The sequence below is a fragment of the Oncorhynchus mykiss genome, chromosome 25 (genome assembly GCF_057628025.1).
Source record: "Oncorhynchus mykiss isolate SJ-2025 chromosome 25, ASM5762802v1, whole genome shotgun sequence".
Lineage (NCBI taxonomy): Eukaryota > Metazoa > Chordata > Actinopteri > Salmoniformes > Salmonidae > Oncorhynchus > Oncorhynchus mykiss.
Genome location: NC_143046.1, coordinates 36,497,884 through 36,523,096, shown reverse-complemented (window position 1 = coordinate 36,523,096; position 25,213 = coordinate 36,497,884). Strand labels below are relative to the sequence as shown.

At 43.6% G+C, this 25,213-nt stretch overlaps 1 protein-coding gene across 9 annotated transcripts in view; it reads left to right on the top strand.

Moving 5' to 3' along the window:
• Positions 1–17,666, top strand: part of rnf130 (ring finger protein 130) — a 71,483-nt gene extending 53,817 nt beyond the window's left edge. For 2 of the 9 annotated variants that reach the window (XR_016491684.1, XR_016491683.1), the window contains exons 6-10: positions 1,923–2,005; positions 9,748–9,844; positions 10,510–10,732; positions 12,534–12,874; positions 13,649–13,859. Coding sequence is in view for 3 of the 9 variants with exons in the window: in XM_021584090.3 (XP_021439765.1) it covers positions 1,923–2,005; positions 9,748–9,844; positions 10,510–10,732; positions 12,781–12,874; positions 13,649–13,667 (516 nt within the window). In the remaining 6 variants the exon portion in view is untranslated. Of the gene's footprint in view, positions 1–1,922; positions 2,423–9,747; positions 9,845–10,509; positions 10,733–12,533; positions 12,875–13,648; positions 13,881–16,393 lie in introns of those variants that run through there. The other 7 variants (XR_016491687.1, XR_016491685.1, XM_021584093.3 and 4 more) reach the window with 5 other exon arrangements.
• The last annotated feature ends 7,547 nt before the right edge of the window (positions 17,667–25,213 follow it).

Here is a 25,213-nt window from a genome sequence, read left to right as displayed (position 1 = left end):
ATATTTAGGTTGGGGGGTAAAAGTTGATGCAAAACATTGTTAAATAAAATGTTCTGCCAACTCCACAACAATTTGTCATAGTTGATTTTATTTCAGAGATAGTCACTGTCCTTTGCTGAATACTACAGTGAAAGTCTGAGTCACTGCAAAACATTCTGGCACCACTTCCAAGAATATTTGATCTAATTTGTCATGGCTCTTCTTTTTATTTTTTTTAACTGCTGAGGCCTAATTCCAAAAGTTCCAAATCAAACCGCAAATAAAGGCGTTATTTTCACCATAAATGGGCGTTTTCCAGGTGGAATTATAATGCTTAATATGCACAGTTTACGACAGGTACGATTTATAGCGGGAAACTATAAAAAAAAAAAAAAATCTCTCTCTTTTTAGAAATGGCGCACCCAGATATTTTGTGTGACATTTACTCAACCCTGGTCTGTGCTGTGTGCCTTGGCCTCATTCTGTGCCAGCAGTCGCTGTAGACGACAGCATTCATATTTATTCAGACGGCCATTTACAGCAGCCAGCCCCACTTGGTCAGATGGGCCTCACAACTATGTTTTGTTCTCTATATTGATATCTGCATGGCAACCTGGTACAGATCATTTACTGTTCTACACAAGCTATCAGACTTTATCAATACTCGAATACCCAGAAGTACTGTGCATCCAATTTTGCCAACAGCATGGCCAGTTATGATGGCTTGGTTTGTTGGAACAAAGTTAAGTTGGCGATTTGATTTCTGCAGGGACCTTACAGACTCGATAACTATAAGTCACTTTGGATGAAAAAACATCTCAGCTTAACACAGACATTATTGTTATTATTATCAGTATTTTACGATGCCTGGTCCCATATCTATATGGGCTTAAGCCAACTCCTCTGACTATTATTGCCATGCAATTGTATGGTCCTATGGGGCCACCATTGTACACCGTCAGTGGAGCTATCTAAAGCACATGCATGTCGGACTAGGCTAGTGTTCCCAGGTATGACTGGAGAGATAGCAGACAGCGGGTCTGTGTTCTCTCAGAGCCCTGTTCCTGTCATATCGATCAGCCCCTCTCTGCTTGCTCTGGTTAATTCAGTCCCCGACCAGGCTGGGCTGGGCGCTGGTATGTCCTTGTGCCTCTGTGGCGGCTTCTCCTCTGTCAGTAGAGACAGATAGCCACACTCCATAAATAATATGGCATTGATTCTCTCTTTTTTCTCCATCTCTCCTTCTCTATCACATTCTCTCTCTTTTTTATCACACTCTGTTCTCTCTCTCCCCCTCCCTCACACTCTCTCCCTCCCTCTATCACGCGCACTCTCTCGCTCTCTCTCTTTCATCACACTCTTCATCACACTGTTTCTATTTTTCTCTCTTTCTTCATCACTTTTTTTTCTCTCGCTCCCCCCCCACCTCGCTCTCTCGCTTTCTCCATGCCCTCTCTGTCAGTCTCTCTTAGATTCAAAGAACGTTGGCAGCAATCCCACCATCCCCCCCTCTCTTCCTGGGCTCTCTATACCTCTCTTGTCATGTTTTCACTGTCATCCCCCTGTCTGTCACTGTCTTTCACGCAATCTCTCTCTACCTCTCCACCCCTATTCACACCTCTTTCTCTCTCACTTACCAGCCACTCCTCCCCTCTCTCTCTCTCTCTCCCTCGTTTCCTCCCATGTCATGCTTAAGCATCACCCCGACTGATGGGCATGCCAGGGCAGTTAGCCACAGACACGTCAGACACTGACCATGTTTGGCGCCATTTCCACCTCGGGTCTGTCGCACAAAACAGCTATTTGTAAGCGGGTTGATATTGAATACGAATGGTCAAAAGTGAAGCATTTGTTTCATTGTCACTGTTCATTCACTCCCTCTGTAGATGACTTCCTGTTAGTTGTGGCTATCTAACACTGACTGTACTGTCTCCCTCCTGCAGGAGACAGACCCGGACTTCAACCACTGCGCTGTGTGCATCGAGGGTTACCAGCTCAACGACGTGGTCCGCATCCTGCCCTGCAAGTGAGTGCGTGTGGGGATTGGGGGGAGAGACATTTTGTTAGTTAGGGGTTACATTTTGGGGTTAGGGGTTAAGGAATATAGGATCTTTAATGAGACTGAATTTTGTGTCCCCACAATGTTAGTTGTACAAGACTGTGTGTGTCTGTCCTAGTACCTCCAGTATATACATCCTAAACCAGGAGTTTTAGCTGATAGCCTGACGCCGTCCTTGCCCCTCTTACACGCAACAGACACTCACTCGGATTTGGAATGCAACATGTCCGCCATCCACTCATTCTCAATGTCACACCATCCACTTACATCCCCTTCCCTCCTCCTCCCCTTCCCTCCTCCTCTCCTTCCCTCCTCCTCTCCTTCCCTCCCTCCTCCTGTGACGTGCGTTTCTACCCGTCCCTGACATCTCTCCTCCTGTCTGAGGTAATCACCACACTCATCCGTCACACACCTTTCCTGCAGCTCTGCTCAGTGGGACGAATGTACTGACGCACATCAGGCTAGACCAGAGACACGCCCCACAACAATTTAGCCGTAGGTCATTTGCACACATACATAACACCACAGGAATATGAAAACAGGACGAGCGAAAATTAAATACTGTATGTGTGCAGGTCAGGTGAAAAATGTTTAATCCATAAAATCCCATTTTTACTACCTGTCAATCACCTCTGGTTTGACCATTTGGATCTGATTTAGGATCAGTTGTAGGACACATACTGCATGTGTTGGTGTAGTGGATCACTAAGGTTTACAAAGGAAGTGGAAAATGTAATGTCTGTTAGAGTTGACATTTAAGCTCTTGCCAGGAAAAAGGAGGGGAGAGAGGGAGGAGCTCTGGCTAAATGGAGTCTGGTCTGTTTTGGAAATGCAGACGCTCTGCTATCAAGGCCGTCGGGTCTCGCTATGAGTCGTAACCCCTGCAAGCTCGCTCCGGCTATATTTAGACCCAGCGCTGCCAAATGACCTCCAGGCGCATCCAGCACCATCACCCCCCCCCCCCCCCCCCGCACACACACACACACGTACTTTAACGTCCTCCTCCTCCTCCGACCAACACACACACGTACTTAAACGTCCTCCGACCCACACACACACACACGTACTTAAACGTCCTCCTCCGACCCACACACACACTATGCAACGTGCACACACACACTTAGGCTCATGATCACGCAGGCACGGACACTGTCTTTCTCTGTCTCGTACACACATACACACACCCCTCCCTGCGCCATCTGCCGTGTCCTCTCTGGCCTTTGCTGATGGAACTAAGAAACTGGACTAAGGGACAGCACACTGCTGGTAATCACAGTCACTCACTCTCAAGATGTGTCCCAAGGTGTCCTTCTGAAGACATGTCAAGACATATCAGTCATTCGGTCAGAACATGGCACATCCAGAAAGTGTTCCTCTACTTGCCTCCTCTCTTTCATCTGCACTGATGTGAAAGAACTGGACAGGTGAATGACGATTCCCAGTAGGCATCCGACCACATTGCTTTCACCTATCCTGTCTCTGCAGATGCATCTCCAAAGTTCTCCTAGACTTTGGAGATGCACCCTTGGTCTTGAGTAGCAGCTGACTCAGCCGGCCAATCTCTGCATAATTGCATTGGGGCTGTGTTTCATTTGGCCCAACTGACGCAAGGACGACGTACCCCCTTCTTCAGTCCAGCACAGACCAGCTCAGTACAGATCAGATATCAGAAATGTAAACACAGTCCAGGACTAAACTGGCCAATCGCCATTAATGCTCTCCATCCATCCTGCTTATCCAGTCTCTGTCAAAGAGGAGCACTCAGATTGCTGTGAGAAGGGGAAGTGAAGGACACAGGTCCTTCTTATGAGGCTGAAAGGGGCGAGTCTTCTTTGCGTGTACGTCCTCACAGAAATTGTGGACATGCTGATTGTCTACATGTTTCAAACATTTGAAAGGAAATTGAAAAGTTAGAATTGGCTGGCCTCAAAACCTGCTATCGTTTATTTAAGGAATAGACACAATGCAATGCAGGATAATCACCATTTCAAAATGACTGAATTAGTGTCAGAATTAGGCTAGCTAAAGAGATCTTTCTTTGTCCACAATCCATGGATAAGCTAATTACAGATTTAGAGTAACATGTGCGATTGACTGGTCATGTTAGTGGTTCAAAGGTAAATGTACCCTTGGTTCCTGCCCTTCATCGCTACCTGTGTGTGTCACACTGCAATGATACCAAGAATGCACTAGTAGTTTTTCTGGGTAACCTCAGTACTTGTAGTTTTGTAGATCTAAGACTTGATCCGATGGCAAACACATGGTTTATTCTCACGGACTTGGAGGAGAGCGAACAGAGAGGGGGAGGAAATGAGGACAAACGAGTAAACAAGGGCGAGGGAGTGAGAGAACGAGTGGCGACAACCGGGCTGTTTATGTAGAATGGAGTTTATCAGTCCATATCATGTGTGTGCATGTTGCGTCCTTCTCTGTCTGCATTCAGTATCTCTGAACACCAACCCCATTGAAGCCTCCCTTAAGTACACACTGCTATCCCCAATCAATAACTAAATGCATTGAAGTAATGGGCGTATACTTGACGGCCACTCAATTTGTGTCTCTGTACATTTAATATCAGTCTATAGGACAGTGTGTTGTCAATGGAGGGAAGTTTTCTGGTCAGATTTAGATGGACTGACAGGCAGGCTGGTAGGCAGATACAGAACAGTCTCGATAGCCAATTATTGTAGGATATCCAAGGATATGCAGTAACAACAATTACCAGTATTTCAGTTCTGAAACCATAACACCAACATAATCCCTAATAATCCCCAGGAAGAGTAGCTGCTGCCTTGGCAGGAACTAATGGGGATTTTTCAGACAGGTCGGCAGACAGGCAGAAAAGGAGACAGATATACAGGCAGGCAGACCGACAAAGGTAGACAGATATACAGTTGAAGTCGGAAGTTTACATACTTTAGCCAAATACATTTAAACTGAGTTTTTCATAATTCCTGAGATTTAATCCAAGTGAAAATTCCCTGCCTTAGGTCAGTTAGGATCACCACTTTATTTTAAGAATGTGAAATGTCAGAATAATACTAGAGAGATTTATTTATTTCAGCTTTTATTTCTTTCATCACATTCCCAGTGGGTCAGAAGTTTACATACACTTAATTAGTATTTGGTAGCATTTCCAACAAATTGTTTAACTTGGGTCAAACATTTTGGGTAGCCTACCAAAAGCTTCCCACAATAAGTTGGGTGAATTTTAGCCCATTCCTCCTGACAGAGCTGGTGTAACTGAGTCAGGTTTGTAGACCTTGCTTGCACACACTTTTTCAGTTCTGCCCACACATGTTCTATAGGATTGAGGACAGGGCTTTGTGATGGCCACTCCAATAGCTTGACTTTGTTGTCCTTAAGCAATTTTGCCACAACTTTGGAAGTATGCTTGGGGTCATTGTCCATATGGAAGACCCATTTGCGACCAAGCTTTAACTTCCTGACTAATTTCTTGACATGTTGCTTCAATATATCCACATAATTTTCCTTCCTCATGATGCCATCTATTTTTTTTAATGCACCAGTCCCTCCTGCAGCAAAGCACCCCCCACAACATGATGCTGCCACCCCCGTGCTTCACTGTTGGGATGGTGATATTCGGCTTGCAAGCCTCCCCCTTTTTCCTCCAAACATAATGATGGCCAAACAGTTCTATTTCTGTTTCATCAGACCAGAGGGCATTTCTCCAAAAAGTATGATCTTTGTCCCCATGTACAGTTGCAAACCATAGTCTGGCTTTTTTATGGCGGTTTTGGAGCAGTGGCTTCTTCCTTGCTGAGCGGCCTTTCAGGTTATGTCGATATAGGACTCGTTTTACTGTGGATATAGATACTTTTGTACCTGTTTCCTTCAGCATCTTCACAAGGTCCTTTGCTGTTGTTCTGGGATTGATTTACACTTTTCGCACCAAAGTATGTTCCTCTCTAGGAGACAGAATGCGTCTCCTTCCTGAGCAGTATGACGGTTGCTTGGTCCCATGGTGTTTATACTTGCGTACTATTGTTTGTACAGATGAACGTGGTACCTTCAGGCGTTATGGAAATTGCTCCCAAGGATGAACCAGACTTGTGGAGGTCTACAAAAACAATTCTGAGGTCTTGGATGATTTATTTTGATTTTCCCATGATGTCAAACAAAGAGGCACTGAGTTTGAAGGTAGGCCTTGAAATACATCCACAGGTACACCTCCAATTGATTCAAATTATGTCAATTGGCCTATCAGAAGCTTCTAAAGCCATGACATAATTTTCTGGAATTTTCCAAATGTTTTAAAGGCACAGTCAACTTAGTGTATGTAAACTTCTGACCCACTGGAATTGTGATACAGTGAATTATAAGTGAAATAATCTGTCTGTAAACAATTGTTTGAAAAATGACTTGTGTCATGCACAAAGTAGATGTCCTAGCCGACTTGCCAAAACTATATTTTGTTGAAAAGTGGTTGAAAAGCGAGTTTTAATGACTCCAACCTAAGTGTATGTAAACTTCTAACTTTAACTTTACATGCAGGCAGTCAGACAGAAAGGTAGACAGATATACCAGCAGGCAGGCAGACAGACAGAAAGGTAGACAGTTATACCGGCAGGTAGACAGATATACATGCAGACAGACAGAAAGGTAGACAGTTATACCGGCAGGTAGACAGATATACATGCAGACAGACAGGAAGGTAGACAGATATACAGGCAGGCAGGCAGGCAGGCAAACATATTAGATGTCAAAACAGATGCCATCCGGATAAACCAAACATACCAACTAAGACAGGAAAAACAAATGTAATTTATTCTGGTTGGTATGTTGCGTTTTTTCCGTGATGCCATCTGGTATGGTATCTAATAACCCGTCTGTCTGACCGTCAATTTTTTCCCCCGCTGCTCTAAGAAAGGAAGCATCCCAAATGGCACCCTATTCCCTATGTGGTGCACTACTTATTCCTTCTATAGTGCACTACATAGGGAATAGGGTGCCATTTTGGATACCACCCAAATACTCTGAGCGCAATCTCTCCCTGACTGTAGTTGCTCACTTATGTGTCCATGTGTTTGATGTATTTGATACCGTTCCACTCATTCCGCTCCAGCCATTACCGCGAGCCCGTCCTCCCCAATGAAGGTGCCACCGACCTCCTGTGGCACACACACATTTAAACTGTGAAACAAACAAACTGAAACGCAAGCTCTTATCCGAGTCTGACTGCACTCGCGGCTTATCCAGAAGTCCCTCTCTTGCAGCTCTGCTTCTGACTGCACACCGACTTTCTCCCCAAGCCATTGTATGGTAAACAGACTCCTCATTAATGTATAAAGCCCTTGTTTTCTGTGCCTGCCTTGAAAGCCAATAAAGCAGTGCTAGAGGCCGGGTGCCCCCACTGTTAGAGGCTTTGAAAAGGAACAGCACTTTACACTCCATGCCCAGGAAATGCCAGTCTATGTTAGACAGGCACTTAGCAGAATCAACCGTTGCACTTTTATGTTTGTCCTTAGGAGTATTTTCTATTATGCATTGTTTTTACTCGCACTTAAGGAAGTGTTCTTTAGCAATAAATGGGGCCTTGTATTGTTTTATGGATGCTCCACATAAGGATATTTAACGTTGAAATGGTTTGCGTACCATGCCTTTTAATAAAGACATTAAGGAGCTCAGGTAGACAGGAGAAGCTACCGTGAATGTGGTCGTAATGGTCCTTTTGAAGTGCAGTGAAACTGGCCATCCGCCGTTATGTAATAATATGGAACAGACCATTCATATATACAGTGCCTTGCGAAAGTATTCGGCCCCCTTGAACTTTGCGACCTTTTGCCACATTTCAGGCTTCAAACATAAAGATAGAAAACTGTATTTTTTTGTGAAGAATCAACAACAAGTGGGACACAATCATGAAGTGGAACGACATTTATTGGATATTTCAAACTTTTTTAACAAAACAATTGGTCGTGCAAAATTATTCAGCCCCCTTAAGTTAATACTTTGTAGCGCCACCTTTTGCTGCGATTACAGCTGTAAGTCGCTTGGGGTATGTCTCTATCAGTTTTGCACATCGAGAGACTGACATTTTTTCCCATTCCTCCTTGCAAAACAGCTCGAGCTCAGTGAGGTTGGATGGAGAGCATTTGTGAACAGCAGTTTTCAGTTCTTTCCACAGATTCTCGATTGGATTCAGGTCTGGACTTTGACTTGGCCATTCTAACACCTGGATATGTTTATTTTTGAACCATTCCATTGTAGATTTAGCTTTATGTTTTGGATCATTGTCTTGTTGGAAGACAAATCTCCGTCCCAGTCTCAGGTCTTTTGCAGACTCCATTCTTCCAGAATGGTCCTGTATTTGGCTCCATCCATCTTCCCATCAATTTTAACCATCTTCCCTGTCCCTGCTGAAGAAAAGCAGGCCCAAACCATGATGCTGCCACCACCATGTTTGACAGTGGGGATGGTGTGTTCATGGTGATGAGCTGTGTTGCTTTAACGCCAAACATAACGTTTTGCATTGTTGGCAAAAAGTTCAATGTTGGTTTCATCTGACCAGAGCACCTTCTTCCACATGTTTGGTGTGTCTCCCAGGTGGCTTGTGGCAAACTTTAAACGACACTTTTTATGGATATCTTTAAGAAATGGCTTTCTTCTTGCCACTCTTCCATAAAGGCCAGATTTGTGCAATATACGACTAATTGTTGTCCTATGGACAGAGTCTCCCACCTCAGCTGTAGATCTCTGCAGTTCATCCAGAGTGATCATGGGCCTCTTGGCTGCATCTCTGATCAGTCTTCTCCTTGTATGAGCTGAAAGTTTAGAGGGACGGCCAGGTCTTGGTAGATTTGCAGTGGTCTGATACTCCTTCCATTTCAATATTATCGCTTGCACAGTGCTCCTTGGGATGTTTAAAGCTTGGGAAATCTTTTTGTATCCAAATCCGGCTTTAAACTTCTTCACAACAGTATCTCGGACCTGCCTGGTGTGTTCCTTGTTCTTCATGATGCTCTCTGCGCTTTTGACGGACGTCTGAGACTATCACAGTGCAGGTGCATTTATACGGAGACTTGATTACACACAGGTGGATTGTATTTATCATCATTAGTCATTTAGGTCAACATTGGAGATCCTCACTGAACTTCTGGAGAGAGTTTGCTGCACTGAAAGTAAAGGGGCTGAATAATTTTGCACGCCCAATTTTTCAGTTTTTGATTTGTTAAAAAAGTTTGAAATATCCAATAAATGTCATTCCACTTCATGATTGTGTCCCACTTGTTGTTGATTCTTCACAAAAAAATACAGTTTTATATCTTTATGTTTGAAGCCTGAAATGTGGCAAAATGTCGCAAAGTTCAAGGGGGCCGAATACTTTCGCAAGGCACTGTATATATTTTTTAAAGGATGTTTCTCTCATATCCACAATGGCCGCCTTGTGTCATAAAACACACAATGTCCATTTTGTGTCTAAGTTGCCCCACAATGACCACTGTGTCTATAAAGCGTGACTCGTTTCCTTTTCCCACCAACTTTCTGCTGCCGTTAAAGACACAACATGCCCTCCTAGCTGGCTCAAACAGAGCAGTCATTCTCCAGTCGTAGGATGTAAAGGGGGGAAAAGAGGGCCAAAGCGGATTTTGAAGAGCCCCATGTCCTTCATTTGGGGGGGCTCGTTTGTGGAGGTGGCTTTGTGCTCTTCAACCGTGTTCTTTGTTTCTGTCTCGCTCTCTGCACAGACATGTCTTCCATAAGCTGTGTGTGGACCCCTGGCTGAACGAGCACTGTACCTGCCCCATGTGTAAGCTGAACATCCTCAAGGCTCTGGGCATCATGGTGAGTATTAGTGTTGTCGATGTCTTAGTGCCTTATCAGTGGAAATGTGTTAAAGTTAGTATGCCAGTACCGGTATGGCCTCAGCCCTTTTTTTTCCCCTCACCTGATCACACGATACTCTTGACCCAAATAATGAGAGGAAAAAGATGACCTTAGAAGATATTATGTAAACATGTCTCAATTTCACATGTTTATGTTGATTAACTGTAGAATACAACAAACTCTTTCACTGTCTATTAAACTGCATGTGTTTTTTTGTAGATTAAGATGTGATTGCCCTTCACATGCTGCTCCCGGTCATTGTGACAGATGTTTATCCAGGCGATTGCGTAACCCTCAGTTTATGCCAGCTGTGTGTGACCTCATGTATAGACAGCCCTAGTATGCCCCCTGCTGGCAAGTTGTGGAACCATCGCTCGGACACCAGAAATTAGAGTCATACCAGAACAGACTGAAGTGGTATCATTGGATCTGATGAGCTGCTACAAGAGCTACTTGCTAGGGTTCAGGGTCAAAATCGGGGTCAGCGATCAAAACGTGCCTTGCCTCTGTTCTTTCTAGCGTGAGCTAACATTGGCAAAAGTTAATATATCACAAATTGGACTTCAACCACTAACCATAACATTCCCCTAACCCCTGTGTTTTTACTACTTCTCCCCCTTTAGCCCAACCTGCCGTGCGTGGACAACGCCGGTTTTGACATGGACCACAGGATAGGGCGCAGCCAGACGATGGCCAGCCAGCGGACGGCCTTGGTGGACCTGTCCAGTGAGACGTCCATCAGCCTGGAGCCTCTGCACCGAGGCCCCCTCGGTACCGGACCCCAGATCCCCTCCGAGAGCGGAGAACTCACCCCCCGCACCGGAGAAATCAACATCGCCGTCACCAGTAAGCAGCTTACGCCTCAGACACACTCTTTCTTATTTCAAGTGACTTTATTAATATGAAAGGTTACATTCAGTGTTGTAAAATTGGAACACAATAGAACAGAAATTCTCTCTTTTTTTGTTTAATTCTCTTTCCTTCTCAACCTTTCGAGTTCAGGCACACTCTGTGACCCACGCACATATTAAAAGTGTTTAAAAGTGTCCCACAATTGTATTTTATCCTGGCAAATCAGAATGCAAGCTCTGTCTTTTCAGTTCAAAACACTAAGTGAAGGAATGCACCTTGACAAAATAAAATGTCTCTGGTAATGCTATTTTAAATAATGAGTGAAGGCCAAACAGACTTTTTAAACTGAATAACTAGAGTAGCAAAATATTTACTGGAGCTGCAAACCTTTGGTAAATTGACTTGACACACACACACAATATTTTTCCTAAATCCCTCCCTGCCCCCTCCGTACCGCTCTTCATCCCCTCTTTTGACACACACACACACACACACACACACACACACACACACACACACACACGCACGCACACAATACAGCCCCAGAGACTTGTCTCTTGTAGGTCACCCCCCCCCCCCTCCTGAATCCCGCTGCCACTGTCTGTATAATCCATAATCCCTATCCCACCCTGATCCTAACCTCAACCACGAGAAGGCTAAAAGCACAACTGGCAAAAAGCCATTCTGTAATGTACCGATCCCCTACCAAAACAAAATGTTACACCCCACTCTTGTTTTACTGTGCATAACTATTTATGAAGGGGAAAGAAATGTATTTTCACAGCGCTGCAGCAACAAAATGAGAAATTTCACTGCAGTTATTACGACAACTACTTGTGTACTGTCCTTTCGCTTAAAGCTAGTAATTGTAATTCTGTAATGCATACAACACAGCTAATCAGTGTGAATACTTCAACAGCTAAATAATAGAGTGAGGTGAGTTCTTATAAAACTCTTAGTACCTAGGCCTACTTCCATAAATGAATCAGTCATTATTTCCTAAATCCACCCAATTTATGCTGTTTGATAATGTGACTCAATTTCCTTCTTTCAATGTGTCCAGTGCCACTGCCTTTACATTAGTACTATACACTGAGTATACAAAACATTGTGATCCCTTATTGATGGCACTTGTTACATCCACTTCAATCGGTGTAGATGAATGGGAGGAGACAGGTTGATGAATGGGAGGAGACCGGGTTAAATAATGATTTTTAAGCCTTGATACAATTGAGACTGTGTATGTGTGCCATTCAGAGGATGATTGGGCAAGACAAAATATTTAAGTGCCTTTTGAACGGGGGGGGGGGGGGGGGGGGTGTATGGTAGTAAGTGCCAGGTGCACTGGTTTGTGTCAAGAACTGCAAAGCTGCTGGGTTTTTCACACTCAACAGTTTCCCGTGTGTATCAAGAATGGTCCACAACCCAAAGGACATCCAGCCAACTTGACACAACTGTGGGAAGTTTTGGGGTCAACATGGGCCAGCATCCCTGTGGAACACTTTCAACACCTTGTAGAATCCATGCCCTGCAGCGCAATATTAGGAAGGTGTTCTTAATGTTTGGTATACTCTGTGTACATGCATTGTATAGATACATGCACTGTAGGCCTACATACACCTCTGTTTCTCTTTCTGTCGCAGTTGGTGTGTGCTGTGTGGGTGCTTGTGTGCGTGCGATCTTTGCTTTTGTGTGTGTGTGGGTGCGTTGGAGGTCATGCCTATGTGTCTGTCTGTGTATGTGCACATTTGCCTGTGTGTGCATAACACTCTGTCTACTATGCCCGTGCTTCCAGGTCTTTATCTCCTGTCTTCGAGCTCATCCTGCCTCTCTCCTCTGTCGCTCTCCTCTGGATCTTAAGGACACGCCCCATCTTTCTTCATCTTCTCGTCTCTTCATCCTCCTGACTTTTCCGCTTCACATTGGTTTTCAAAGAGAGGAAAGATATTTTGTGTTTTCCTGTGGGGACTCGGTTTTTAACCCATTGCATGGTGGGCTGCAGTGACAACCCCCCCCCCCCCCTCCTTTCCTTTTATTGACAGAGGAGTGGTTTATAATCGCCAGCTTCGGCCTTCTCAGCGCTCTCACATTGTTCTATATGATCATCAAGGCCACTGCCAGCTTCTCCAGCCCTGAGTGAGTACCACCATCCACTTCCATAGTTAAATCTTTCTACTACTGGATTCAATTGTACTTTCATTCAACATTTGGTTTCATATAGTCCTGATGGTTTTGTCACAGAATATTGTTGTCTATTTAATTTCCTGTTAACTAAGCCGGAATCCAGGCCTATCCTCCTGGATTTGTGGATATCTGAAATTGGCTAAACCGTGACTACTTTGAACCATTGCCAAGACAATGGAGTTTGAATACAGTCCAGAAAGATGCAAAACAATCTGAGACTATTATTCAGATGTGGCAAATGTGGTAGTGTCCCATTAATTTACTAAACTTTTGATCCCAGCTAACATAAATCGAAAAATACTTTAACAGCACAATTGTAGCATAGTGTATATTTGTACTGAAGTCAAGTACAGTTGACATGGGTACTGGCATGTATCTGATACATTTGCGGTTAGAGTTTAAAAAAAAGTAAGATAATATTGGATTGTGCATGTTTGCACATCTATTAACGGAGACAGTGTGAGTAGTGTTTCATAATATTGCCCAATAAGGTAGCACTAGATCAGAACAACCATTTCCGGAAGCCACAGCCTCCATCCATCCCCTCTACTCCAAATCAAATGGAAATAAAAAGTGTTAGAGCTAGGTGCCTTACACAAGAGAAAAGTATTTTTTTTATGTTCAGATCAATTGCATTTCCCTTCTCTGATCCTGCTTGCATGCTATTTCTTTCTTCTGCCACCTTATTTTCTAAATGTCATTCATTTCCTCTTCCTTATCTTCCAGCCTGGAGTGGGAGGAGTAATGACCATCACGTGGTTGCCCCTCTAGACCCTTTCTCTGCCGGAGCCTCGTGGCAATGTTGCCTTCTTGTGACATATTTTTCTGTATTGTATTTGTAAGCTTGTACTACTGTACCTTTTCTGTATTGTTAGTATTTTTTTGTTGTTGTAAAAGGGCAAAGCGCTTTGAGACATTAAACCACTGTGGATCCCTCCTTTTGACTTGTTATGTGAATGTAAGTGTTGTATTTGGTTGTCATACATTATCAGGACCACAATTTCCTAACATTTCACCCGAATGTCCTGACATTTTTCAGGTCTTGAATGTGTTACAATGCTATTTTAAGCTGAAGGGTTAGGGAAAATCTGGATTTGTAATGGTCAAACATTTTTACTCCAAAAAGTCCGGAAATTTCACAAAAACTACGTTGTGTGTGTGTGTGCATGCGTTACTATATTGATTGAATGACACCAATTATTCTTGTTCATCTAAACCAGACACACACACACACACACCTCTCTACAGAAAGTTGAATGTTCTTCTGTGCTCATCCGTGACCATGACTGAGTGTACAAAACATCAGGAACACCTTAATATTAACTTGCACCCCCTTTTACCCTCAGAACAGCCTCAATTCCTCAGGGCGTGGACTCTACAAGGTGTCGAAAGTATTCCACAGGGATGCTGGCCCATGTTGACTCCAATGCTTCCCACAGTTGTGACAAATTGGCAGATTGTCCTTTGGGTGCTGGACCATTCTTGATACACATAAGAAACTGTTGAGTGTGAAAAATCCAGCAGCTTTGCAGTTTTTGACACACTCAACCCGGTGCGCCTGGCACCTTCTACCATACCCCTGTTCAAAGACACCTAAATATTCTCACCCTTTGAATGGCACACATACACAATCCATGTCTCAATTGTCTCAAGGCTTGAAAATCATTCTATAACCTGTCTCCTCCCCTTTATCTACACTGGTTGAAGTGGATTGAACAAGTGATATCAATAAAGGATCATGGCTTTCACCTGGTCAGTCTGTGTTGCAGAAAGAGCAGGTGTTCCTAATGTTTTGTCTGCTCATTGTGTATTTGGCCGTAATGCAAAACTATCCCCAGTAGATGGCACTATTTCTTAGATATTACATTACATGTCTAACCTCACATAAGAATCGTCAGGCCACAAACCTTTTTACATAACACTGCTTAGATCTTATTGAGGTATCAATGATATTGATGATTACTATGATTCAAAAGATGGTCCGGGTGCTCTTCCACATATAACTCTCTTGGCTTGTGGTTCTATAGCAGTTTGAGGATCATTGAGGATTCACAATGTCACAGTTTGACCTCACCATGTCTTACACTCACACTTTTACTCAACTGCAATGTCCATGATGGTGTCCAATCCCAGTGACTCTTGTAATGAGGTTAATTTACAGATGCTAAGACTAAAATATGAATGACACTACATTTTTCTTTGTTGTTTGTTGATGGTGCCAGGCATCATCTTCTCAGATTACACTACTATGTCAAAAGTATGTGAACACCTGCTCATCAAATATCTCATTGCAAAATCATGGGCATTAATTTTGAGTTGGTCCCACCTTATGCTGCCACAACAGCCTCCACTCTTCTGGGAAGGCTTTCCACTAGATGTTGGACCATTGCTGAGGGGACTTGCTTCCATTCAGCCACAAAAGCATTAGTGTGGTCGGGCATTGATGTTGGGCGATTAGGCCAAGCTCGCAGTCTGCGTTCCAATTCATCCCAAAGGTGTTTGCCGGGGTTGAGGTAAGGGCTCAAGTCCTTCCACACCGATCTCGACAAACCATTTCTGTATGGACCTCTTTGTGCACAGGGGCATTGTCATCCTGAAACAGGAAAGGGCCTTCTCCAAACGGTTGCCACAAAGTTGGAAGCACATATTAGTCTACAATATATGCTATAGCGATAAGATTTCCCTTCACTGGAACTATGGGGCCTAGCCAGAACCATAAAAAACATCCGCAGACCATTATTCCTCCTCCACCAAACTTTACAGTTGGCATTATGCATTCGGGCAGGTAGTGTTCTCCTGGCATCCGCCAAACCCAGGGAACGCGTTTCCACTGCTCTAGGCTCCAATGCCGGCGAGCTTTACACCACTACAGCCAACTCTTGGCATTGCACATGGTGATCTTAGGCTTGTGTGCGGCTGCTCAGTCATGGAAACCCATTTCATGAAGCTCCCAACTAACAGTTATTGTGCTGTCATTGCTTCTAGAGGCAGTTTGGAACTCTGTAGTGAGTGTTGCAACCGAGGACAGACGATTTTTGAATGCTACGCACTTCAGTGGTCCTGTTCTGTGAACTGGTGTGGCCTACCACTTCGCGGCTAAGCCATTGTTGCTCCTAGACGTTTCCACTTCACAATAACAGCACTTGCAGTTGACCGGGACAGCTCCAGCAGGGCAGAGATTTGACGAACTGATTTGCTGGAAAGGGTGGCATCTTATGACGGTGCCACGTTGAAAGGCATTGAGCTCTTAAGTATTGGGAATTCTACTGCCAATGTTTGTCTATGGAGATTGAATGAATGTGTGCTCGATTGTAAACACCTGTCAGCAATGGGTGTGGCTGAAGTAGCCAAATCCACTAATTTGAAGGGGTGTCCAAGTACTTTTGGCCATGTAGTGTAAGTATCTTACTGGGAGGTGTGTAGTATTTCTTGGTGTCACTGACATTGACATTTTCCCATGTTCCTTTGCAGGTGGCCACTTCTTCAACCGGAACTCCCTGTCCCCGCGCAGTGTGGTCTGTGAGATGGAGCTCCCCGACATCCAGGCATCGCTCGACCTCTACGACGACAACAAGTCGTGAGGGTCGTCGCCGTGGTTTCGACTCCAGTCTAAGGGACGGATGGCCTTGTACCTTCCTGCACACCGGCAAGCCTTTGTGTGGGAGGGTGACGGGAGGGTGACGGGCGGCTCAACAACTTAGACGACAACCTTGACTAACTTGTGGAACATCGACAATGACATAACATCAAAGACCTTCTTCCAATGCAGAATGTACTATTATTACCTGTCAAAAAGAAGAGGGGAAATAGTCCTCCTCTCCTTTGTTTTACACTTTCATTTAGGAAAAATGTTTCCTCCAGAGAGACTCTCTTTGAAATTTGTTTCTATATTCTGTAATGGGGAATTAACCCTTTCTAGTCTTACTTTGCAGTATCTCTCTGTATCGTCCATTTGAAACGAGCTAGAAAAAAATGAACAACGGGTTTCAGTGTAGCCTACTGTCAGCATCCTGCAATACATCTGGAAGCTATATATGATTAGCAAACCATCATTTTATTTTGCTTTCTTTGGATCTTTATTCGTGAAGGCAACAATAGAAAAGCATACTGTTTCTTCCCTGGTGGACCAGTTGGCTCTGTTGTATTTACTATGCTGCCTAAAAAGGACAGTGGAGAGTACATTTTGACTTGTGGGCTATGTCCAGACATACCCTGTCTCTTCCTCTATATGGCCAGTGACTGGTGCAAGAATAAGACCAGTGGAACAATGGACATGCAGCTATGTGAAGTTATAAACTCTGTGACAGGCAGTGTTTCTTCCCTGTAGCGAAACCAACGTGTCTCTGTATAAAAAATATATATAATAATGACACTTTAACGTGTATTTAAAAAAGCCTATGAAATACCCACAGCGTGTACTAATCAGCCCCCAGTGAGGGGGACCTAGTGTGTATGTGTGTGTATGTATGTATGTATATATACACACACACACACACAATCTATATACAATCTATATCTCTAAAGTGGCCTCTAAAGCAGTTTGTTTTCCTTTCTCAATCTTGTAAATGCTTGGGTGGAAGGCTTTGTCCTCTGTTCTTGTTGTCCCTTTGTGTTCTAGTCTTTGCATCTGATATTTGGGATGATGATTGATGTGACACGGGGAGGGGAGTGTGTGTCACAGTTTCGGGTCACTGTGTTACATACAGTACTGCCTCACCATTAAAAGTGTCATTATTGCCTACGACCTGTTGATTGTGTTGCCCCGTTCTGTGTCCCTCGCTTCAATCTGAAACGCAGTCAAATATCATTAACCTTTCAGCTGGAGTTTGGAGAAGATTCTAAAATGTTGTTGTTGTTTTTTTTTTTGGGGGGGGGGGGCCTTGCCTTTCACCATGGCAAAACATTTCATGGGCTGTTGGTTAAAAGTTACCCATTTGAAGAGGATCTTGGCTCTTTAACTTGGGCCTGGGGATCTACAGGCTGTGCAGGATTTTATTCCATTCCAGCAATACATCTTCTTGTAACTCAGAGATCATCAGCTCTGCTTGAAACAAAGACCCCTAATTCCACTGTGCAATAACATTAATTATTACACTGTTTGTATGACGAAACTCATCATTCACTAAATAGCCTAATGCAAAACATGATTGTCAAAACTGTACGCCTGTATTGTGTCTTATAGGCCTCTAACCACGTTTCCCATCCACAGTTTTTAGGTGAGTAAAGTCGTAACATTACTCTAGAAAAAAATATTTAAAAAACAGTTGTGATGGAAACAGGACGTTTCAGTACAATTTTAGATATGCCGACAAGTCATTTGTTCATTCGACAAGGTGGGAACATTGTGTGTGTAAAATGTATTATGCAAGAAATTGCATTGCCAACGCAATGCAAATGTTGATATAATAACCAATATATCGAAGTAAAACTTGAAGTCGCGCTGATATGGTGTGTGTGGTCCTCCCTCTACGACTCGGGAAAAAAATGCAGTTTATTTGGCTTCAGATGAAATAACTTTTGAACGTCACAGGGGGGTCAAGTGGACGTGATCTTGATGCTCCAATACAATAAATATCGAGGGTCTGATTCTGGTAACATGATGATCGATGCTTGACTGCCTTTTGACGAATACAAGTAGCCTATTCTTGCTCTTATCCATAATAATCTCATTATGTAGACTAGTCTACCCGATCCTATGGTTCTAAAATAATAGTTGTCTTAATATGCTTTTGGGAAACCAGGTCCAAGTTAGGATAATTAGGTTAGGGTTAGCTAAAATGCAATTGATGTCAATTTGACAAAAACTGTTATCTTTCTAGCCAGTGGCGATTTTAGCACGTAAATCTTGGTAGGGCATACCAACAAAAAAAAGTGGCTGTGTGGGCATGCGTCTTAACTACACAACACAGCCCTAAACAATACATTCATTTCACTATAATGGTGACAAACGGTGCCCGCAAACTGTTAGGGCCTACATAAAGATGTCCCAACAGCAGTCCCAACACTTTACTACTGCTACACCTGGCTATCAGCAGAGCCGGGTCTGCCAGGGAAACATATAATTCAGACTAATTAACTGCCTTTAAAAAACTTGCTTAAACAAATGTGGTTTCTACTGACAATTGAGATGTTGAAACTATGGCATAAAGGGACTGAGCGGATAAGAGGCAATCCGTAATTTCGATTAAAACAATGAGCGAGCTAGGACCGACGTAGTCAATATAGCTATTTGTTCAGCACTTTTGAAATCAACACCTACATAATTCAGAACATGGTCGTTCTTATAGTATACTCCCTGTACACCAAGTCAGAACATTAGGATAAATAAAGGGGGTATATAAGCAGAAAATGAAAGAATATTCAGTGATTACATTTCTCTAAAACAGGCTCTAGGCTACATGTGCACCACCAGGACAGAACAGTGTAAAAGGGACCAATTTATTTTGGTGAGGCACCAATACATTTTATGCTGCTGTGCTCACTTGAACAGAACAATTTTGTCATCAAAGTCTGGCATTCTCTGAATTTATGGTGCTTTCAAGAACTCAAGAAGAACTCAAGAAAAAACAAGGTTGAATCATGATGACGTCAGTGATCTTCAGGTCAGAGCTCTAGAAAGAGGACCGAGTTCCCGACTTGCAATTCCGAGTTGGATGACCATTCAAAACGTATTTTCCCAGTCGGAACTCATTTTTTTCAGAGTTTCCAACTGTTTTGAGCGTGCAGAAGTCATGCTGGATTGACAGCATGGCCAATGTTGAATGTTTATCATTTTAAGCTTGGAAAAGAGATTCTTAAACCCAGACTTGGACTACACACCCACTCCACTAAATATCAGGCTAGTGATGGCTTCGCAATGCTTGTATTTAGCCACTGATTCGGTCCAAACCACTCATTTGTTGAATTTGCGATTTCCAACTTATGTAATGTTTATTAACGATGAGCACCGATACGTTTTATCTATAATTTCTCTTCATATGAGAAGGATTGAAAAGGATTTGCCAGTAGATTGTCATCTTAATTCATGAAGATGATTGCTAGCTATGTTTTCAGTCCAATCAAAGCTATTCTTTATATGACGTGATTTGACTTCATTTTATCTGTGGCCAATGACCCTGAGCCTTCTTGGATGGGCACTTCTAATGTAACTATGGCAGCACTCAAGGGGCTTGAATTTTTGAGCCCAACACGTACATTTTGTGGTGACGTAGTGTCCCCATGAGTGACAGAATGCAACTAGAGAACATTACCAACCCCACGGCGCAACTAGAGAACATTACCAACCCCTACGCTCCAGGTTTGTATGCAGCTTTATTAACACAATGATTTTTGTTGATATTTTTTTTACATTGTCTGCAAACTGATATGTGACACGAATTAATGCCAAAATAACATGCAAAACAAAACAACAACAAAAATATATACAGTGGCAAGAAAAAGTATGTGAACCCTTTGGAAATACCTGGATTTCCGCATAATTTGGTCATAAAATTGTATCTGAGCTTCATCTCGGTCACAACAATAGACAAACACAGTCTGCTTAAACTGATACCACACAAACAATGATACGTTTTCATGTCTTTATTAAACACACCGTGTAAACATTCACAGTGCAGGGTATAAAAAGTATGTGAACCCTTGGATTTAATAAGTGGTTGACCCTCCTTTGGCAGCAATAACCTCAACCAAATGTTTTTTGTAGTTGCGGATCAGACCTGCACAACGGTCAGGAGGAATTTTAGACCATTTGTCTTTCCAAAACTGTTTCAGTTCAGCAATATTTTTGGATGTCTGGTGTGAACTGCTCTCTTGAGGTCATGCCACAGCATCTCAAATCGGGTTGAGGTCAAGACACTGACTTTCCCACTCCAGAAGGCGTATTTTCTTCTGTTGAAGCCATTCTGTTGCCGATTTTACTTTTCTGTTTTAGGTCGTTGTCCTGTTGCATCACCCAACTTCTGTTGAGCTTCAATTGGCGAACAGATAGCCTAACATTCTCCCGCAAAATGTCTTGATAAATTTGGGAATTCATTTTTATGTCGATGATAGCAAGCTGTCCAGGCCTTGAGGCAGCAAAGCAGCCCCAAAACCATGATGCTCCCTCCACCATAGTTTACAGTTGGGATGAGGTTTTGATGTTGGTGTACTGTGCCATTTTTCTCCACACATTCTTCCAAACAACTCAACTGTAGTTTCATCTGTCCATGGAATATTTTGACAGTAGTGCTGTGGAACATCCATTTGCAGTTTTGTGAACTTCATGTTTTTTTTGGACAGCAGTGGCTTCTTCCATGGTGTCCTCCCATGAACACCATTCTTGTTTGGTGTTTTACGTATTGTAGACTTGTCAACAGAGATGTCAGCATGTTCCAGATATTTCTGTAAGTCTTTAGCTAACACTCCAGGATTCTTTTTAACCTCATTGAGCATTCTGCGCTGTGCTCTTGCAGTCATCTTTGCAGGATGGCCACTCCTAGGGAGAGTAGCAACAGTGCTGAACATTCTCCATTTATATACATTTTGTCTTACTGTGGACTGATGAACATCAAAGCTTTCAGAGATACTTTTGCAACCCTTTCCAGCTTTATGCAAGTCAACAATTCTTAATCTTGGGTCTTCTGAGATATTTTTTGTTTGAGGCATGGTTCACATCAGGAAATGCTTCTTGTAAATAGCAAACACATTTTGTGAGTGTTTTTTATAGGGCAAGGCAGCTCTAACCAACATCTCCAATCTCATCTCATTGATTGGACTCCAGGTTAGCTGACTCCTGACTCCAGTCATTAGCCTAGGGGTTCACATACTTTTTCCAATATACACTGTGAATGTTTAAATGACTTTCTTTCAGCTTTATTTAACCAGGTAGTTCAGTTGAGAACAAGTTCTCATTTACCACTGCGACCTGGACAGTGAGACGAAAACAACAACACAGAGTTACACATAAACAAACGTACAGTCAATAACACAAAATAAAATAAAAATTGAAAAATCTATGTACAGTGTGTGCAAATGTAGAAGAGTAGAGAGGCAATAAATAGGCCCTAGAGGCGAACATAATTACAATTTAGCATTAATACTGGAGTGATAGATGTGGAGATGATGATGTGCAGATGATGATGTGCAAGTAGAGATACTGGGGTGAAAAAGAGCAAGAGGGTGAGTAATAATATGGGGATGAGGTAGTCGGGTGTACAATTTACAGATTGGCTGTGTACAGGTACAGTGATCGATAAGCTGCTCAGACAGCTGATGCTTAAAATTAGAGAGGGAGATATAAGACTCGAGCTTCAGAGATTTTTGCAATTCATTCCAGTCATTGGCAGCAGGGAACTGGAAGGAAAGGCGGTCAAAGGAAGTGTTGGCTTTGGGGGTGACCAGTGCAATTTACCTGCTGGAGCGCGTGCTACGGGTGGGTGTTGCTATGGTGACCAGTGAGTTGAGATAAGGTGGGGCTTTACCTAGCAAAGACTTAAAGACGACCTGGAGCCAGTGGGTATGGCGACGGATATGTAGTGAGGGAGGGAGGCCAGAATGGATATAGGTCTATAACAGTTTGGGTCCAGAGTGTCTCCCCCTTTGAAGAGGGGGATGACTGCGGCAGCTTTCCAATCTTTGGGGATCTCAGATGATATGAGAGAGGTTGAGTAGGCTAGTTTCAAAAATTTCTGCGGATAATTTTAGAAAGAGACGGTCCAGATTGTCTAGCCCAGCTGATTTGTAGGGATCCAGATTTTGCAGTACTTTCAGGACATCAGCTGTCTGGATTTGGGTGAAGGAGAAGCGGGGGGGGGCATGTTGTTGGCCAGGGTAGGGTTAGCCAGGTGGCCCACCGTGGAAATATGCTAATTGAAATGATCGGTTATTGTAGGTTTATCAGGGGTGACAGTGTTTCCAATCCTCAGTGCAGTGGGAAGCTGGAAGGAGGTGCTTTTATTCTCCATGGACTTTACAGTGTCCCAAAACTTTTGGGAATTTGTGCTACAGGAAGCAAATTTCTGTTTGAAAAAGCAAGCCTTAGCTTTCCTAACTGACTGAGAATATTGGTTCCTGACTTCCCTGAAAAGGGGGCTATATCGTGGGGGCTATTCGATGCTAATGCAGAACGCCACAGGATGTTTTTGTGCTGGTCAAGGGCAGTCAAGTCTGGGGTGAACAAAGGGCTATATCTGTTCTTAGTTCTTCATTTTTTGAATGGGGCATGCTTATTTAAGATGGAGAGGAAAACACTTTTGAAGAGCAACCAGGCATCCTCATTCCAGGATACCCGGGCCAGGTCGATTAGAAATGCCTGCTCACTGAAGTGTTTTAGGGAGCGTTTGACAGTGATGAGGGGTAGTCGTTTGACCGCGGACCCAGTACGCACGCAGGCAATGAGGCAGTGATCACTGAGATCCTGGTTGAAGACAGCAGAGGTGTATTTAGAGGGCAGTTTGGTCAGGATGATATCTAAGACAGTGCCCATGGTTACGGATTTAGGGTTGTACCTGGTATGTTCCTTTATGATTTGTGTGAGATTGAAGGTATCTAGCTTAGATTGAAGGACGGCCGGGGTGTTAAAAGCATGTCCCAGTTTAGGTCATCTAACAGTACAAACTCTGAAGATAGACGGGGGATGATCAATTCACATATGGTGTCCAGGGCACAGAGGGGGGTCTATAACAAGCGGCAATGGTGAGAGACTTGTTTATGGATAGGTGGATTTTTAAAAGTAGAAGCTCAAATTGTTTGGGCACAGACCTGGATAGCATGACAGAACTCTGCAGGCTCTCTCTGCAGTAGATTGCAACTCAGCCCCCTTTGGCAGTTCTAGCTTGTCGGAAAATGTTATAGGGATGGAAATTTCTGAATATTTGGTGGCCTTCCAAAGCTAGGAATCAGACACGGCTAGGACATCCGTGTTGGTGGAGTGTGCTAAAGCAGTGAATAAAACAAACTTAGGGAGGAGGCTTCTAATGTTAACATGTATAAAACCAAGGCTTTTACGGTAACAGAAGTCAACAAATGAGAGAGCCTGGGGAATGGGAGTGATGCTGGGGGCTGCAGGGCCTGTGTTAACCTCTACATCACCAGAGGGGGGGGGGGGGGGTGGAACACAAGGGCTAGCTAAGGCATATTGAAATGGGCTGGAGGCTCTACAGTGAAATAAAACAAAAATGGCTAACCAAAACAGCAATAGACAAGGCATATTGACATTAGGGAGAGGCATTTGTAGCCGAGTGATCATAGGGTCCAGTGAGTAGCTAGGCTAGCTGGAGGCACGGCGATTCAGACAACTACCAGGCCAGAGCTAGCAGATGGGCCTCGGGAACGTCGCAACGGGAGAGTCTGTTGAAACTCCCTCAAACAGTTACGTCGGCAGATCAGTCGTGATGGATCGGCGGGGCTCCTTGTCGACAGCAAAAGGTCCAGGCCAATTGACAGAAGAGGTATTGAAGCCAAGGATTTATCTGATGGAATTCTTCGGCTAGCCGGGAGAAGAGCTTTGCTCCAGGCTAGCTCCAGGCTAACTGGGGCTTGCTTCGGGACAGAAACCCCCTCGGACGGTTACGTCGGTAGACCAGTCGTGATGGATCGGCGGGGCTCCGTGTCGGCAGCAAAGGGTCCAGGCTAATTGGCAAAAGAGGTCATTGAAGCCCAGGGATTGCTTGAAGGAATCTCTTCGGCTTGCCAGGAGATGGGCCTAGTTCGAGGCTAGCTCCAGGCTAACTGGTGCTTACTTCGGGACAAAGACGTTAGACAGGAGTAGCCATTCGGATAGCAGCTACCTAGCTATGATGATCCGGAGTAAAGGTTCAGAGCTTGCGGTAGGAATCCGGCAATGTGGTAGAGAAAAGCAGTCAGATGTGCTCTGGGTAGATATCGCGATGTGCAGGCTGGCAGGAGATGCTTGGGCTGAGGCTGGCAGTCCGAGTTAACGGTGATAACTGATAGCAGTGGCTAACTGACTACTAGCTAGTAAGTAGTTAGCTGGCTAGCTTCTGAAGGTGGTTCTGGTTTAAAAGTGTACAAATATTTACGAAATATATACGAAGAAAAACTATATATACAAGGGACGGGACAAGACAATCAAAACAGACATCCCCACTGCTACGCCATCTTGGATCAATATAGATAAGAAAAATCCAATAATTTGTGTGTTGTGTTATATTATTGTGTTATATTGTGTTAGTTTAAGCACACTATGTTTGTCTATTGTTGTGATTTATATATATATATATATATATATATATATATATATACAGTGCCTTGCGAAAGTATTCGGCCCCCTTGAACTTTGCGACCTTTTGCCAC